The 18,245-nt window shown below is 43.6% G+C and overlaps 1 protein-coding gene across 1 annotated transcript in view; it reads right to left on the bottom strand.

Moving 5' to 3' along the window:
• The window catches only part of ST8SIA2 (ST8 alpha-N-acetyl-neuraminide alpha-2,8-sialyltransferase 2), a 48,329-nt gene that overhangs the window by 16,320 nt on the left and 13,764 nt on the right, over nucleotides 1-18,245 (bottom strand). The window contains exons 2-3 of the mRNA XM_060694784.2: nucleotides 7,047-7,109; nucleotides 2,652-2,780 (exon numbers count right to left, since the gene is read on the bottom strand). Coding sequence (XP_060550767.2) covers nucleotides 2,652-2,780; nucleotides 7,047-7,109 — 192 coding nt within the window. The remainder of the gene's footprint in view (nucleotides 1-2,651; nucleotides 2,781-7,046; nucleotides 7,110-18,245) is intronic.

Genomic DNA, 18,245 nt, shown 5'->3' with positions numbered 1-18,245 from the left:
AATCTGGGGAGGGCAAAAAGCATCCCCCTCCCCGTGGTGCAGGAGGCCGAGTAGGCCATGCCCACAATGGCCGCACCTACCCAGCAATCGGGCAGAGAACCAGTTGCTAAAATTTCTGAATCCCACCCCTGGATGGCTAGGAAATCCTATCTTGCAAATGGTTACAGGAAGTTTGAAATTACAATTGCTCCTGTCACAACAAGGAAAAGCATGATACTAATATTGATTTATGTAACCTTATCGCAGATAGGAGCCGAATCAGATCCGAGATTAGTAAGGAAAATTGAGGGAGGGAGAGGAACAACAACAAAAAGGCAAAAAGAAAACCCATAAGTTGAAAGCTAGGCCTCCATTCCTGATCCACTACACGGATGTGTATTCATCAGGCATTCAGCTCGACTCAGAGGCCATTTGAGTAATACTAATACTTCTTGGCATGCATAATCTATCTGCACTTCATGCAAAAATCATTTCCCCAGCTCTGTCAACAAGGTTTTTCAGCCTGGAGCTATCCGATTCTTTGAGGGATTCCAACTTATGCAAACAGAACTGTACAATGGAACAAAAGAAGAAAGTAATCCATTGGTGCTTGCAAATGCTTTCTTTTTTATATATTCCATGATAGGAAGGCTTTTTTTTTTCCAGGCCCGTCCTGAAATATAAGTACTGTGCTGCTTCTTCTGTTTTTGAAAGCAGAAGGAAGATTGAGCCATCTTTCCTCAGGGTTTTTCTGGAAATGGGAGCCTTAAGATATCTGCAGTAGGGTTAGGAGGTGGAGCAGGGGTGAAATGCTCTCGGTTTGGACAGGATCACTCAATCCAGTAGCAATGGAGGTGGGTGGTTTGGAGAACCGGTAGCAAAAATCCCTGCCCACCCCCGTCATGCCCAGCTGAGCCATGCGATCATCAGAGGCTTTTTTTTCTTTTAAATGCCTCTGACGATCCAAGCTGAGTTGCCTGATCGGCAGAGGCATTTAAAAGAAAAAAAAAACTTTTCTATTTCATCAAGCTGGCCTGGCCTAAATCTTCCCCCTTTTTAAATGTGGAAATTTTAAATGTGGAAATTTTAAATTTTAAATTTGTCTTATTTATAGGGTCATGGGTAAGGCGTTTTAAATTGGGGAGCCATTTTGGATTTAATTCTGTTTTAAACGTATTTTAATGTTTATATTGTAGGTTTTTAATTTTGGCTGTTCATCGCCCCGAGTCCTTCGGGAGAGGGGGCGGTATAAAAATCTAATAAATAAATAAATAAAATAAATAAATAAAAGAAAAAAAAGCCTCTGACGATCAGGCAACTCAGCTTGGATCGTCAGAGGCATTTAAAAGAAAAAAAGCCATAGTCAGAGCCTTTTGAAAGCATTTTTTTACAACCCCTTCGCCGAAGAAAAAATGGTTTTAAAAGTAAAAAATAAAATTGGCCACGCCCACCCAGTCACATTACACCCCCCACCAAGCCACGCCCACAGAACCGGTAGTAAGAAATTTTAGATTTCACCACTGAGGTGGAGGTCCCAAAAAATCAAGATGGCAGCCACGGTCAAGGCACCAGGTTGGAGAAAGTAGATTGGGGCTTAGAAACGGGGTTCTCCGCTTTTTAAAAACAACAGTATAATATACAGGTAATCCTCCACTTGCAACCACAACTGAGCCCAAAATTTCTGTTGCTAAGTGAAACATTTGTTAAGTGCGTTTTGGCCCATTTTGTGACCTTTCCTGCCACAGTGGTTAAATGAATCCCTTTAGTTGTTAAGTTAGTAACACGGCTGTTAAGTGAGTCTGGATTTCCCGTTGACTTTGCATATCAGAAAGATATGGGACCTATTTTATCAATGGCTAGATAAAAATATATGGAAATGAAATATGGTAGAGATCTTTATAATACAAGAATTATATAAAAATATAACATAAAGATGTATTGTTATTGGATCGATTTAGGATGATGAAATGAATGTTATAATATAAATCAACTCAAATCTTAGAATATTTTGTACAAAATGAAGGAAGAAATAGCCATAGTCAAATAAATGATTAATGAGGACAATAATACATAGATATATATTAGATCGATAATATGAGAATTTAGGTAAACTGTAAGATATGAATATGGCGAAGATGCACAAAAGACTTGTAACCAACGGACACAGTTTGTTTGTAATTGAAGATGGTTTTATATTTTTATGTATGTATGTTTAAAAAAAATTAAAAAAAAAGAAAGTAGCAAAAGGGGATTGCATGATCCCGGCAACCGTCATAAGTATGAGCCAGTTGCCAAGCTTCTGAAATTTGATGACATGACCATGGGGATGCGGCAATGGTGGTAAGTGTGAAAAACCATCATAAGTCTCTTTTTTCAGGGTCTTCAAACAAATAGTTGTTAGTAACTATTGGTTACTGTGCTGGTTTTTCCCTTGAGCTTTTCAAACAATTTTATTCTGTGTGTCTTTAAAATCATTTGTGTTAAGGAAGCTGCCTATGGAGCCGTTCATCAAAGAGGGGGATTAGAAACCCATCTATCATTTGGAAGGCCCAGACTCGCCCCATGAACTGACCCCCTGGTTGTTCCACTCCTTGTCCCCCCTCTAACTAGTATCCACCTTGGCCTTCATCTGTCCTTTGTCAACATTTGTCCCTGTGGGCCATTCTCCATACCTGATGGTCAGTGACAGCGTCTCATTGTGTATCCATTGGGATTGAACTGTCTTGTCATGGTGCTTAATGTTGTTGGTACTTTGCTCAGCAACAGCTGGAGATGAAGACCCATTGACTGTCCCTTCCGTTCTGGAGAGAAAAAGGAGAACAAAGAAGAATGAAAGAGACAGACAAACAGACAGACAGACAGACAGAGATGATAGATAGATAGACAGACAGATAATGAGTAGATTTTAGAGAGAGAGAGAAAAATAATGATAGATATGTAGATAGATGAATATATTGTGCATGTGTGTGTGTATATATATATGTAGATAGAGATAGATAGATAGAGATAGATAGATAGATAGATAGATAGATAGATAGATAGATAGATAGATAGATAGATAGATAGATAATGAATAGATTATAGAAAGAGAGAGAGAAATAGATGATAGAGAGATGATAGATATGTGGATGGATGAATAGATTGTGTGTGTGTATATATGGATATGGATATGGATATGGATATGGATATGGATGGATAGATAGATAGATAGATAGATGATAGACAGATAGATACACAGAGAGACAGAGACAGAGAAGTGGGGGGATTTATTAATAGTATTCCCAATATCCTTCTGATTGCTCGCCTATGCCAGCCAGCCTGCAATCCCCGAGAAGTGAGCTCGTTGAAGCGATCAGTTAGAATGGCTGGGTTTCCCCATTCCTGTTTCTCTTCTGATGACAGTCAAACAAACACCTTCCTGATGGGTTTTGTTGGAGTCATTTGGGAGGGGTGATTCTATCAATTTTGGTTCCTCTCTATTTTTCCATTTTTGGAACCAATCCATTTAGGTTTTCTCTGTTTCTCACCTCCGTGTCTTATTTCCTTTATCGCATGGATTTTTTTTAAAACAAAACAAAACAAAACGTGCTATAATTTGCTTGCAGTTTGGTAAGCGTTTTCTTGAAGAGGTTTATTTTGTTTGCAAATTAATGTACACCGTGTGTGCAAGCAGTTTTTCCTTCAGGCAATTCGGAAATGTTGTTTTCACAGATACATGCAGAAGTCTGAGTTTATCATTTTATAAGAGTAAAAAACAAATAAACAAAAAAACAAAAAAACAAAACAAATCAGCACATTTAAATTGGTAACTTTGGGTTTATTGGTCAGTTTGAAAGTGCGGAATTAAATTCAAGCTTTGCATAGTCCTTCTCGAACTTTGCTTCCTATAATATGCCACATATTCCCGGGGTTTCTTCACCCATTCACTTCTTTGGTTGAACATGCCAAAGCAATGAATCCTATGTATTGGATGATGCCCGTCTTCCTCAACCTGACGTCTTGCGTATTTGCAACTTTGGCCCATGTTGTTCTTCACAGGAGTTGCAATCCTAACAAATCTGGAAAGCAACAGGCTAAGGAAAGGTTGCCCAATGCAAACAAACCAAGAGACTTAAGCAATCATGCATAGAGCACATCTGGGACATGAATCCCTTCCACATAAGCCTGTTGTGGCCCCGCCCTCTGAGCCTGTCCCATCGGAGGAAGAAAGCTCTGAGCATGAGGAAGAGGAGTCAGCCAGGCTTCCCTCTCCAGGCCCCTCCCCTCTGGCACTGTCTCAGGTGCCGGCCGAGGGAGAGGAGATTAGCAGGGAGACAGGTGGCTCGGATGAGAGCGAAGGAGAGACATCATTCCTGGACGCACGCCTCCGAAGGCGTGATAAACGATTGCAGCAGCTCAGGAGGCGTGCTAGGGATTAGAACTGAGTCACTGGACCACACCCCAGAGACTATATAATAGAGGGTGGTGGCCAGTGATCCTTGTGACGAACAAAAGTAAACCTTGGATAGTCACTAAAGCCTCGTCCGGAAACTGCTGAGAGAAATATTATTCTGATTGGACTTTTGTACGCTAAGTATCTTATCTTTCTGTTTTGTGGAAATAAATGCACTTGGCAGACAGTGTGTAAATCGCTGCCAAGTTGGAGATAAAGACCTGGGTGTGTGCCAAAGTGTTTCCTTAACCCTCGGCTGGCTGTGTTTGTGTGTGTGTGTGGACGGGGACAGATCAAAGCCAGGGGTGTCAAACTCAAGGCCTGGGGGCCGGATCTGGCTGGCAAGTGCTTAGATCTGGCCTGTGGGACCAGCAAAAGACCAGCCCATGGTGCCTCTGCCAGCGAAAATGCAGGCAGCCCTCCGGAGCTCCATTTTTGCTGGCAGAGGGTTGCTGGAGGTCGTCGCAGCCGAAAATGGAGCTCGGGACCCCATTTTCACTGGCAAAGCGCTCAGGCCACCACAGGAGCCCCCAACATGAGTGACATTGAGTTGGCCACACCCACCATGGCTCCCACACAGTCAAACTGGACCCTGATGCGGCCCTCAATGAAATTGAGTTTGACACCCCTGACATAAGCAGTTCTTTATTTCCCACATCGTCTGAATTCCATTTAAAATGCCTCTGAGGATGATCCAGGCTGATCTGACTATCTGGACCTCAGGATGCTGTAAACATGAATCTCTTGACCTATCTGTGAGTGAAGAATTTAGGAAGGACCATCAGCCACCAACCCTTGCTAGCAGGGGTGAAATGCTCTGAAGTCTGCTACCGGTTTGCTTCAGTACTGGTTTGCTTCGCGTGCGCATGCATGGTGCGCACCAAGCGCATGCTTCATGCGCATTTGCACTGCAGGCGCTACCACGCAGTGCTGAAAAAGGAGGATTAAGAAACCTTTTCTGAGTCTGCAAAGGTAAGTAGGACAGCGAGGGGGGGAACGGCTCTGCCGCACGATTTAGATTCGCTAGAAAGCAGGATTTTCTGCTTTCTAGCAAATATAAATTGTGTGGCACAGCTGATCGTCGGACATACCGGTTTGCCCGAACCAGTAGCATTTTTTTACTATAGGTTCAGGCGAACCGGTCCGAGCCAGTAGCATTTCATTAGTCTTCCACATAAGATTAGCTGAGTTTAGAGAACTGTCCACCAACTAGTGCTGATTTGTTGACCAGTAACCGAGTACCATTTTTTAAGTCAATGACTCAACACATGACTTTCCCCTTTCCCCCCCACCTTTCTTTTCATTTCGATAAAAGGGAACATATTGCTAACACATTGCCGTGTTTATGAGATTGCCACAATACCAACCTGCAAGACTAAATTGCCTTCAAAACTTCCCACATATGTTGGTAACCTAAATTAAGGGCTTCTTTGAAGCTGAAATCTGAAGGCATAAGGCAAGGTACAAATGTTGCTGTTTGTTCTCGTTGTGGAGAACAACTTGCCTGAACCCAATCAGATGTTAAATTGAAGGGGGCAGAGTTCACATCGGTCATCACACACAGATGTAGAAAGCTTTCCCTTTTTTGCCCTGTATATGTATACTGTCGAACTAGACTGTGATGTTTCTCTGTGTCATATATGTGTGTGTATGGGGGTATATGCATAATGGCTAGCTTTTGAGAGCTGAATGCAAGGAAATTTCACTTTAATGTATGCTGATTAGTGTACATTTAAAGTGACAATAAAATTTCTATTCTATTCTATTCTATTCTATTCTATTCTATTCTATTCTATTCTATTCTATTCTATTCTATTCTATTCTAACCTACCCTACCCTAGCCTACCCTACTCTACCCTATCCTTTCCTATTCTCCATTCATTCTACTGTATTGTACTGTACTGTACTGTACTGTACTCTACTCTACTCTACTCTACCCTACCCTACCCTACTCTACTCTCTACTCTCTACTGTCTATTCACTCCATTCCATTCCATTCCATTCCATTCCATTCCATTCCATTCCATTCTATTCTACCCTACCCTACTCTACTCTACCCTATCCTTTCCTATTCTCCATTCATTCTACAATATTGTACTGCACTGTACTGTACTGTACTGTACTCTACTCTACCCTACCCTACTCTACTCTCTACTCTCTACTGTCTATTCACTCCACTCCACTCCACTCCACTCCACTCCACTCCACTCCACTCCATTCCATTCTATTCCATTCCATTCCATTCTATTCTATTCTATTCTTCAGAAAGGGCAGAGATGCATTTGGATCCAGGAAAGATCCAGCTGTTTATTTGCCTTCAACACTCCCAACCAGTTAATGGCTGGATTCAACATGCTATCCATGGTTTGCTAAAACCATTGTGGCTTAGTATGTCAGCAAATTGTCACTTATTCATAAACTGAACATGGCCTGAAGGGATAAACTGTATAGTCTCTTTGTGGGAAAATAGCCAGAAACATGGGGGTGGGGGTGGAGAGGTGGAAAGCAGATCTAGAGAGTAAGTGAATAGAGCATCTCCCCCAGACAGACTGAAAAAGAGAAAATGACACAATGAAGGAGATTAAGAGCACCTTTGAGCAGAAAACAAAAGGAACACACCATCTATTTTACGAACCTATTAGATCTGCTGTGTAAACTGCTCACTGCTGATCGGACTGCACCTCGGCCCCCAGAATTCCTGCAAAACAAAAGAAATGTATTATTTATCAACCGCTCACAGCGATTCCTTTTGCACCGTGGAGCAGAGAAAACACTCACAGAGTTCATCGTCTAGAGATAAGATGCTTAGATACACTCTTGTGTTCAGAGACTGTTCCTTTTTTCTCCCGTCCTTCACAGTGCCGATGAAACATCTTCTAACCAAGATGAAAAGCAAGCAGTTTGATGAGAAATGATTCAACCCAGGTCAATCCTTTGTTGGAATTGATTGAGAGTGTTGGCCAAAGGACTCTTATTCGGCAGGAACTTCAACAGTGGGTTTCAAAAAATTTTACTACCGCTTTTGTGGGTGTGGCTTGGGGGTGTGAGTGGCATGGCTTGGTGGGCGTGGCTTGGTGGGCGTGGCAGGGGAAAGATACTGTAAAATCTCCCTTTCCTCCCAATCAGCTGGGACTTGGGAGGCAGAGAATAGATGGGGGCGGGGCCAGTCAGAATTTTTATTACCGGTTCTCCGAACTACTCAAAATTTCTGCTACCGGTTCTCCAGAACTGATCAGAACCTGCTGAAACCCACCTCTGAGGAGCTTCCAATGAAATCAATAGGAGCAAAACCAATGAGAGCAGCAAAGCCAGCAGGATGATTTTGCCACTTCTGGTTTAGCTTTTCCTTGCATCTTCTACTCACAATTTCCAGCGGAATCCAGCATTTCCCAGAAGCAGAACTGGCCCTCTGGGAACTGAAGCCCAACATCTCTACAGAGTGAAAGATGGTTATATGCAGGGGTGAAATCCAGCAGGTTCTGGAGAACCGGTAGCGGAAATTTTGAGTAGTTCGGAGAACCGGCAAATACCACCTCTAGCTGGCCCCAGAGTGGGGTGGGAATGGAGATTTTGCAATATCCTTCCCCTAGGAGTGGGGAGGGAATGGGGATTTTGCAGTAACCTTCCCCTGGAGTGGGGAGGGAATGGAGATTTTGCAGTATCCTTCCCCTGCCACGCCCACCAAGCCACGCCCACAGAACCTGTAATAAAAAAAAAAATTGGATTCCACCACTGGTTACATGGTCTCCTTTTCAGGAAATTCACAACTGCAAAATCAACCTTGGATGATCTAGAAAGCTAACCATTATCATGGAAACAGAATCTTTCTTATTAGGACTTATGGATAGTCAATAAGAAAAGACTCATGGGTGGTAGGTTTTATATATGGCAACACACACAGACACACATAGAAGTCCATATAATTGGGGAGGGGGAGGGAAACAGCTGCTTTTGTATTACTGAGAGGGTGTGACTGACCAAGATCAAGATACCATTTAGCACTAGCACTTAGACTTATATACAGCTTCGCAGTGCTTTACTGGCCTCTCTAAGCGTTTTACAGAGTCAGCCTATTTCCCCCAACAATCTGGGTCCTCATTTTACCCACCTCGGACGGATGGAAAGCTGAGTCCACCTTCAGCCTGGTGAGATTCAAACTGTCAAATTGCAGGCAGCCAGCAGTCAGTAGAAGTAGGTTGCAGTACCGCACTCTAACCACTGTGCCACCACGGCTCTTAGTATGGTTTAGGAAAGACCAAAACTCAGGTATTCTCATTCCTAACCCAGTGCCTTAACCACTACCACAAACAGGTTCTCTTGTTGCATGATACAAGCTATCTAACATTCACTGAAAATTATTTGAGTTCTTAGCCAACAACATGGTATATTCATCTGCCCACCCAAAACATTTCTAACATCACCGCAAGCGTTCCTCCAAGAATTCTCCATAAATACATGAAGCAACCAAGGGGACATGACCAGGGCTTGTTTTATTCTTTGCTCACTATTAAGACTTGCACACATTTGCACGGTTCTCAAAGATCTGCTGAAGGGCAACTATATGGGCTGCATCACACACACACACACAGAGAGAAGGGAGAGAGGGGGGAGGGGGAGAAAGGGAGGGAGGGAGGGGGAGAGAGAGAGGAGAGAGAGGGAGGGAGGGGGAGAGAGGGAAGGGGAGAGAAAGAGGAGAGAGGGAGGGAGAAAGAGGAGGGAGAGAGAAGGAGGGAGGGAGGGGGAGAGAGAGGAGAAAGGGTGAGGGAGGACAGAGGAAGGGAGGGGGAGAGAGATGGGAGAGAGAGAGGAGGGAGGGAGAGAGAGGGAGGGGAGAGAGAGGAGAGAGGGGGAGGGAGAGAAAGAAAGAGGGAGATGGAGAGAGAGAGGAGAGAGTAGGAGGGAGGGAGAGAGAGAGGGGAGAGAGGGAAGGAGGGAGAGAGGAGAGAGAGGGAGGGAGGGGAGAGAGGGAGGGGGAGAGAGGGAAGGAGGGAGGGAGAAGAGAGGGAGGGAGGGAGGGGAGAGAGAGGGAGGGAGGGAGAAGGAGGGAGGGAGGGGGAGAGAGAGTGGAGAGAGGGAGGGAGAAAGAGGGAGGGGGAGAGAGAGGGAGGGAGAAGGAGGGAGGGAGGGGGAGAGAGAGAGGAGAGGGGGAGGGAGGGAGGGAGAGAAAGAGGGAAGGAGGGGGAGAGAGAGTGGAGAGAGGGAGGGAGAAAGAGGTAGGGGGAGAGAGAGGGAGGGAGAAGGAGGGAGGGGGAGAGAGGAGAGGGGGAGGGAGGGAGAGAAAGAGGGAAGGAGGGGGAGAGAGAGTGGAGAGAGGGAGGGAGAAAGAGGTAGGGGGAGAGAGAGGGAGGGAGAAGGAGGGAGGGGGAGAGAGAGAGGAGAGGGGGAGGGAGGGAGAGAAGGAGGGAGGGAGGGGGAGATAGAGGAGAGAGGGGGAGGGAGGGAAAGAGAGAAAGAGGGAGGGAGAGAGAGGAGAGAGGAGGAAGGAGGGAGAGGGAGGGAGGAAGATGGTGAGAGAGATGGTACGTAACATCTGCCTACAATTCCCAAATTTTGCTCACAGTCTCCTCTTCTACCCTTTCAATCATAATTCTGCCAAAATTCTTCCCCAGCACATTTAACAAACTACTATTGAGTTTTTTTCATTCAGTTTTTTCTTTGTAGAGGAAATGGTGGTGTTTCAATTATCAGGCACAGTTGCAGCTTTTACAGACCTCTTAAACAAATTGCACCACCTCTGTTTTTCTCCAGTTACGCCATCTACTCCTGTCACTTTACAAATTTCCTTTCAACGCGTTTGACTTCCGTCTCATCATTTTTTTCCCCTTGAACCCTAGCATTTGCAGTACAGGGAGTCCTTGACTTACAACAGTTCATTTAGGGACCATTTGAAATTACAGCGGCACAGAATAAAGTGACTTACGGCCGTTTTTCACACTTACGACCATTTCAGCATCCCTGTGGTCACTTGATCAAAATTCAGAGGCTTGGCAATTGACTCACATTTATGACGGTTGCAGCGTCCCGGGGTTACCTGATCCCCTTTTGTGACCTTCTGACAAGCAAAGTCAACGGGGAAACCAGATTCACTTAACAACCATTTGACTAACTTAACGACTATGGTGATTCACTTAACAACTGTGGCAATAAAAGTTGTAAAACGGAAGAAAACTCACTTAAGAACTGTTTCACTCAGCATCAGAAATTTTGGGCTCAATTGTGGTCGTAAGTCAAGGACTACCTGCTCCTGGTTGTGTTCTCTGTGATACTTTATAGCCGTGATGGCGAACCTATGACATGTGTCCCACAGGTGGCACGTGTAGCCATATCGGTGGGCATGTGAGCTCAGCTCCAGCTGATTTTCGGGCCTTCTGGGCCCACCAGAAGTAGGGAAACAGGCTGTTTCCTGCCTCCAGAGGACCTTGAGGGGTGATGGGGAAGGCCCGTTTTTTCTCTCCCCAGCCTCCAAAGCCTTTCTAGGAGTCTGGGGAGGGCAAAAACAGCCTTCCCCACTCCCCCGGCGGCTCTCCAGAGGCCAGAAACGGCCATTTATGGCCTCCCCAGACTCCTAGAAAGGCTCTGGAGTCTGGGGAGAGCAAACGGGCCTTCCGGTCCCATCGGAAGTTGGCAAATGGGCCGTTTTCAGCCTCCGGAGGGCCACTGGAGCGCCTCCGGAGGGGGGTGGGGAAAGCCGTTTTCACCCTCCCCAGACTCCTAGAAAGGCTCTGGAGGCTGGGGAAAGCATAAAACAGGCCTACCGTGCCATTGCGTGCCAGGAAGGGGAGGGAGTTGGGGGGGAGTTGCATGCACATGCGTGGGGGCAGGGTGCATAGAATTATGGGTGTGGGCACGTGTGCGTGACACCCGCTCCCCCCCCACCTCAAGGCACATGATGGCAAAAAGGTTAGCCATCACTGCTTTAGAGCTTTTCTTTTTTCCTATTGGCCTTTTCATAATCGGCTTTGGGGGTGTTTTTTTCTCCCCTGCATAAGGGACTTTTCCAATCACTCTTGCCTGTTCATTACATCTCCCCAAAAAACATTAGCTTCAAATCCTGTCTGTTTTTCATTGTTAGCATTTCTGGCGAGTTTCATTATTAGCGCTTCCAGTAGATTTTACTTCAGCTTGTATTGAATTATTTGTTCCTTTTGCAGGCTAAGCTCTTCTCGACAATTGTCTGCAGCACCGGAGCTAAAAGGCATTAATTCTTCTTCTTCTTTCTGATGATCCAAGTTGACAATACATACCTTTCCTTCGGGTGATGTCTCTGCACTTCAATATTTCATCTCAGTTCATCACGGTCTTTCTCCCAGCTAGCTTATTATAGTGGTTAGTTATCACTCTAGTGAATTGCTGAACCTAGTCAGATAAAAATCTCATATCGCTGCAACTTCTACACCTATTTGCATTGCATTGAGGTTACCGTGTTTTCCCGAAAATAAGACCCAACCGGAAAATAAGCCCTAACATGATTTTTCCAGGATGCTCGTAATATAAGCCCTACGCCCAAAAAATAAGCCTCAGTTAAGATTGTCAGCCAGATGGATGCATTTAGTACCGTATTCCCCTGAAAATAAGACCTAACTGGAAAATAAGCCATAATGCATCTTTGGGAACAAAAATTAATATGACCCGGTCTTATTTTTGGGGAAACATGGTACCTATTGATGTAACCTAAGGCTAATTTATTAGTGGCTTCAACACTAGAGGTTTTAAAGAAGAGACTGCACAGACATGTATCTGAAATGGTACAAGGTTTCCTTCAGGGATTTGGACTAGAAGACCTCTAAGATCCCTTCCAACTCGGTTATTCTGTCTCTTTTGCCTTCAACAAGACATTTTTTTCCAAAGATTTCCTCACGTCTAGCCCTCCAAGTGGTAATCAGCATATCTGAGATTGTTGTTTCTCCCAGCATTTGAATTCCATTTCTTATTTCTTCCTATTTCGTTTCTTCTTGGGATAGATGCCCCAAGTCTGCCAACTTAGATCTAAGGACAGCTTTTTCTAAGAACAAACATTCTTGAGGGTACACAAGAACAAAACTGAATCAAAAGATGGAGGAAGGAGATTATCGAGCAAGAAATAACCTTAAAGGAGGATACGGTCGAAGGATCCAACCTGAATAGGTTGAGAGTTGGAGAACCACCTAAGGGTAAAACCAATATGCTCAAGTGGAGACTCTTAGTGGATAACAACACGCTGTGTGAATGTGGAGAGACACAGAGGCTGGCCCATCTGCTGGTATGTCAGCTACTACCAGAAATATGTACCGATAATGACTTATTTTTGGCCAAAGACAAAGCCAATAAGGTGGCTTCATTCTGGAAGTTTAAAGTCTGATTTACACATAGGAGGAGGAGGAGGAGGAGGAAGAGGAGGAGAAGGAAGAAGGAAGAAGGAAGAAGGAAGAAGGAGGAGGAGGAGGAGGAGGAGGAGGAGGAGGAGGAGGAGGTATGTTGTAGTCCAGTAGACATTCTCCTTTCATTCCAATTCCTTTCATGTCCATTTCTTTCCACATTCCCTCGTGACGCTATCAAGAAAGGCTCCTTCTTATATTGAGAATCTCTCATCACTCCTGAATCGCTCATCAATTCTCCCATTCGTTCATTATAAACAATGAAAGAAGTCATTTTTTTTTCTTGTGTATATCTGAATAGACATACGCCTCAAATTATATATTTGAAGCCGTATTTAAGCAGATGCTCACGATATAGTTCTCATTCATTCCAGTATCTCTGAGTGACCTAAGCATTCTTTGCTACACTCTACACACCCACTTAATCATGGTACCTAAGCAAGTAGCTCCCATCTCCAATTATATTAATTCAGAATGCCACTCATTTTTCCGCAAAATTCATTTCTGGCCCTTTTCACAATCACCATTCGCTGGAATGTAACATGCATTTTATTACCAACTTACAGATTCCTATTTTCACAGATACTTGTAATAGTCTGGAGAACACTAATTCATACTTTCTCTGATACGTTTTAGACCTTTCATTTATAACTAAACATACCCCTTCATTTCCCTGCTTATATTCATCCCTTCGTCAAGACTGCTTTCTTTCAGATCTATTACATCTTTTCCCAAGAGAGCTTTTTTCACTTTGCAGCTTTCAGCAGTTAGTCTCCCAAGCATAAAGCAGGTGGAAATGAAGCTGGCTTAAGAAATCCCTTTATAGATTTTAACCCCTTCCTCTACAGGTAGTCCTCAACTTATAACAGTTCGCTCAGTGACCATTCAAAATTACCACGGCACTGACAAAAGGTATTTATGACCATTGCGGCATCCCCATGGTCCTATGATTTACATTTGGGTGCTTGGCCACTGACTCACACTTATGACGGTTGCAGACTCCCGGGGTCACGTGATCCCCTTCTGTGACCTTCTGACAGGCAAAGTCAACGAGGAAACCAAATTCACTTAACAAGCGTGTGACTAAATGAACAACTGAAATGATTCGCTTAACAACCGTGGCAAGGAAAGTCGTAAAATGGGGCAAAACTCATCTAACACATTTCTCACTCAGCAGCATAAATTTTGGGCTCAATTGTGGTTTGTAAACTGAGGACTACCTGTAGTTTGGATGCCAGGGTGGGCAGGTGTTCCATCTGGATGTTAGTTAACCCAGCCCTTGATTATCTATGGAGATTTTCAATCATCTAAGTCATGGTTGTCCCAAAGGTGCTTTCCACCCCCCCACCCCCCCAAAAAGGCAACTGGACTTTGTTTTTCCTTGAAGACGTTTCCCTTCTCATCCAAGAAGCTTCTTCAGTTCTGACTGAATGGTGGAGGATGGAAGGATTTATATTCCTTGCAGTCATTCGGTCGTTAGCACTCTTTCTGAGAGTTGCTGAGGCCACTTGGAGCTTTATCTGTGCCTTCAGGGTCATTGTAACAACACAGTCCTTTTAGCAGTTCCAAAAAGATTCCACACCCGTTTGCACTATTCAGGTGACCCTGAAGGCACAGATAAACCTCCAAGTGGCCTCAGTGACTCTCAGAAAGAATGCTAACGACCAGATGACTGCAAGGAATATAAATCCTTCCATTCTCCATTATCCTATCAGAGCTGAAGAAGCTTCTTGGATGAGAAGCGAAACATCTTCAAAAGAAAAAACAAGGAAGTCCAGTTGCCTCTTGAGAAAGTACCTTTGGGACAAGATTTTTGGATGCACAGAGATGGAGGGACACAATAGAAAAATGGATGAAGAAGTTGATGAAATTGGCTGAGATGGTGAAAGAAATAATCTTGATAAAAAAAAACTTGGTCTAGCTTTATTTCTATGCGGTCTGTTTGCTTGAAACAGAAAGAAAGGAACTTTAATTTTGGGATTTGATGATTAGAATGGCTTATCATTATAGAAATACTGTGTACTATTGAGTTTTTGGAGCCAAAAGTTAATATGTTTTATATTTGAGAAAGAAAGGAAGGAAGGAAGGAAGGAAGGAAGGAAGGAAGGAAGGAAGGAAGGAAGGAAGGAAGGAAGGAAGGAAGGAAGGAGGGAGGGGGGGGGGAGGGAGGAAGGAAGGAAGAAGGAAGGAAGGAAGGAGAGAAAAGAAGAAAGAAAGAGAGAGAGAGAGAAAGAAAGAGACAGGAAGGAAGGAAGGAGAGAGAAAAGAAGAAAGAGAGAGAAAGAAAGAGACAGACAGACAGACAGACAGAAAGGAAGGAAGGAGAGAGAAAAGAAGAAAGAGAGAGAAAGAAAGAGAGACAGACAGACAGAAAGGAAGGAAGGAAGGAGAGAGAAAAGAAGAAAGAGAGAAAGAAAGAAAGACAGACAGACAGGAGGGAGGGAAGGAAGGAAGGAGAGAGAAAAGAAGAAAGAAAGAAAGGGAAGAAAGAAAGAAGGAAGGAAGGAAGGAAAGAAAGAAAGACAGGAAGAAGGAAGGAAGGAAGGAGAGAGAGAAAAGAAGAAAGAAAGAGAGAAAGTAAGAAGAAAGAAAGAAAGAAGGAAGGAAGGAAGGAAAGAAAGAAAGAAAGATAGATAGATAGATAGATAGATAGATAGATAGATAGATAGATAGATAGATAGATAGATAGATAGATACATAGATAGATAGATAGATAGATAGATAGATACATAGATAGATAGATAGATAGATAGATAGATTGTCTGGTCTTTGGAATCTTTTGCAATTAAAAACATGTCAGTGGTTCCTGAAAGAGAACTCACTGTCTCCTCTCTCACCTTATCTGGAGGAGGAACATGGTAGAAAGCAACCTTCCCCAACCTCTCGCTCTGCTAATGTGTGGCCAAACCAATCCTGGGAATCACAGCCCTGCCTCTCTCGTGGGCAGCGGGCCGAGGAATGAGAGCGGATGGTGCCTTCTGCATAATAATTGATTTTGGGGTCCCACCTGCCAACTTGAGGTGAACAGCCTGTGATGTCATGGTCAGATGAACAGAAGAGCTGGGGGAACATTAAAGACATTCGGACTTGTGGAAATCCTGAATGGACTCCTGGGATTAATTTTGAAAAAAAATCTGGTTGCATCCATTTCCTTGCTAGAGAAAAGGGAATCTAATGTTCCTATTTCAAATGAGACATTTGAAAGGAAGCACATAAACAATTCTCATTCATGTCTTCACAACTTGGCAATTGTGTGCCCAAAGATTTAAATTTTTTTTGCTCTTAATAAACCAAGCTGTCATATTTAAAGTCAGTTTTGGGAATTCGAGGAAACCTTTCCCAATAAAATTCAAAAAATACCTTTTTATTTTTCCCCTTGGGAAATTTTTCTCAAGATGTTCTTCTCCAGAATTCCTGAATTTGGCAATCTCCCCCCTCCCAATCTCTGAAGGTTGTTCAACTTGTGTCCAACTTTTCCAACTGATCTCATTCACACAACAACTCAACCTTGAATTATAGTTCATAGACTACAGCGGCTGAGTCTGTCCAATAGGCTAAGTTGATACCAAACTAACCAGCATGTCAAATTAGTAAGCAATCTACTCACACCTATGTTGCCCACCCACAGAAGTCAATTGCTTCTCAGGTTCCCATGACCTGCTAGTCTAGGCCAGGTCGCCTTGGGTTGTTTGCAGTTCTGCTGTCAGGTTTCGATGTCGTCTCAAATAAAATAAATTGCATTTCCAAACAGATAGTCTTTGAAGAAATATTTCATTTTATTAAGCACAACAACCTGTCCCCGATCTTGGCGTAGCCAACTCTGACTTCCTGACCCAAAACCTTCCCTTTCCGTTCCCCAATTCTCTGTGTCTCATTGGCCTTCTTCCAAATCACTCTCCCCATATCTACTACTTAAGCTCCCAGGAATGTCCCTCCTCCCATCTCATCTCCTAGGGGATATTATCTTCAGAGAAAGTAAGTAGGTGAGAAGTCAAGCGTCCTCTTGCCAGCTGCCCCCTCTTCTCCTTCCTATGTCAGCACTAGAGTAAATGCAGGTTGAAGTGCTGACATCTGCATGTTGTGTGAATCCAGCTTTGTCTCAATAGGTTGTGGGAACTTGGCCATTATATTAAGTCATAATATATGTCTGGAGGATGCAATTCTGTTCTTAACTTGCAGTTGGTGTTAAGCAATTTGTATGAATCAGCCATTTCCTTCCCCATAAAGAGAGAAACCAAACATCACCCATATATTAAAGGTAATGGTCCCCCCGCACATATGTGCTAGTCATTTCTTCTCTAGGGGGTGGTGCTCAACTCAACACAAAAGAGCTTTGGTGGCGCAGCAGACTAAAGCACTGTTAAGTACACCAGCTGCCTGCAATTACTGCAAGTTCAAATCTCACCAGGCTCAAGGTTGACTCAGCCTTCCATCCTTTCGAGGTAGGTAAAATGAGGACCCGGTTTGTGGGGGCAATAAGCTGACTTTGTATAAAATAGAGAACACCGCTTAGTGGGGGGCCAAAAAGCCCTACTAAGCAGGTATATACAAAAGTATGAAGGCTATTGCTTAACGCATTGTAAGCCGCCCTGAGTCTCCAGAAAAGGGCGGCATATAAATCGAACCAATAAATAAATAAATAAATAAATAAATAAATAAATAAATAAATAAATAAATAAATAAATAAATAAATAAATAAATAAATAAATAAATAAATAAATAAATAAATAAATAAACTCTGTTTCAAAGCCGAAGTGCCAGCGCTGTCTGAAGATGTCTCTGTGGTCGTGTGGCCAGCATGACTCAACACTGAAAGTGCACGGAACGCTGTTCCCTTCCCACCAAAGGTGGTCCCTATTTTTTCTACTTGCATTTTTTATGTGCTTTCGAACTGCTAGGTTGGCAGAAGCTGGGACAAGTAACAGGAGCTCACCCCCTTATGCGGCACTAGGGATTCAAACCGCCGAACTGCTGACCTTTCGATTGACAAGCTCAGTGTCTTAGCCACTGAGCCAACCATATCCTTTAGCCCTGAGCCAGCCATATATTGTACTTGTAGAACTGAGTCCTTGGTGCAGAATCAGGACTCACCATTTTCTCATTTCTAGCCTGTTGCTGTAACCACATGCTAAGAGGATCTAGGACAACTCACCATGGCCAACTCAACATGGCCAACTCTTTATGGGACAACTTTATGGTCAACTTGCTACAGGACAAGAGTTACCCTAATATTGAGGAAATGGTAGAACAGAATCATTAAAGCAGAGTTTCTCAACCTTGGCAGTTTGAAGACGTGTGGACTTCAACTCTCAGAATTCCCCAGCCAGCAACGCTGGCTGGGGAATTCTGGAAGTTGAAGTCCACACGTCTTCAAACTGCCAAGGTTGAGAAACTCTGCATTAAAGAAAGGACGCCAAAGGAGGGACAAAATGTAATGTGAATGGCAAAAATTAAAATTATTTTTAAAATTATTTTAAATG

The sequence above is a fragment of the Pantherophis guttatus genome, chromosome 13, assembly GCF_059756535.1.
Source record: "Pantherophis guttatus breed Tessera chromosome 13, ASM5975653v1, whole genome shotgun sequence".
NCBI lineage: Eukaryota > Metazoa > Chordata > Lepidosauria > Squamata > Colubridae > Pantherophis > Pantherophis guttatus.
The sequence above is the reverse complement of the archived record's forward strand: the minus strand, read 5'-3'. Positions and strand labels throughout refer to the sequence as shown.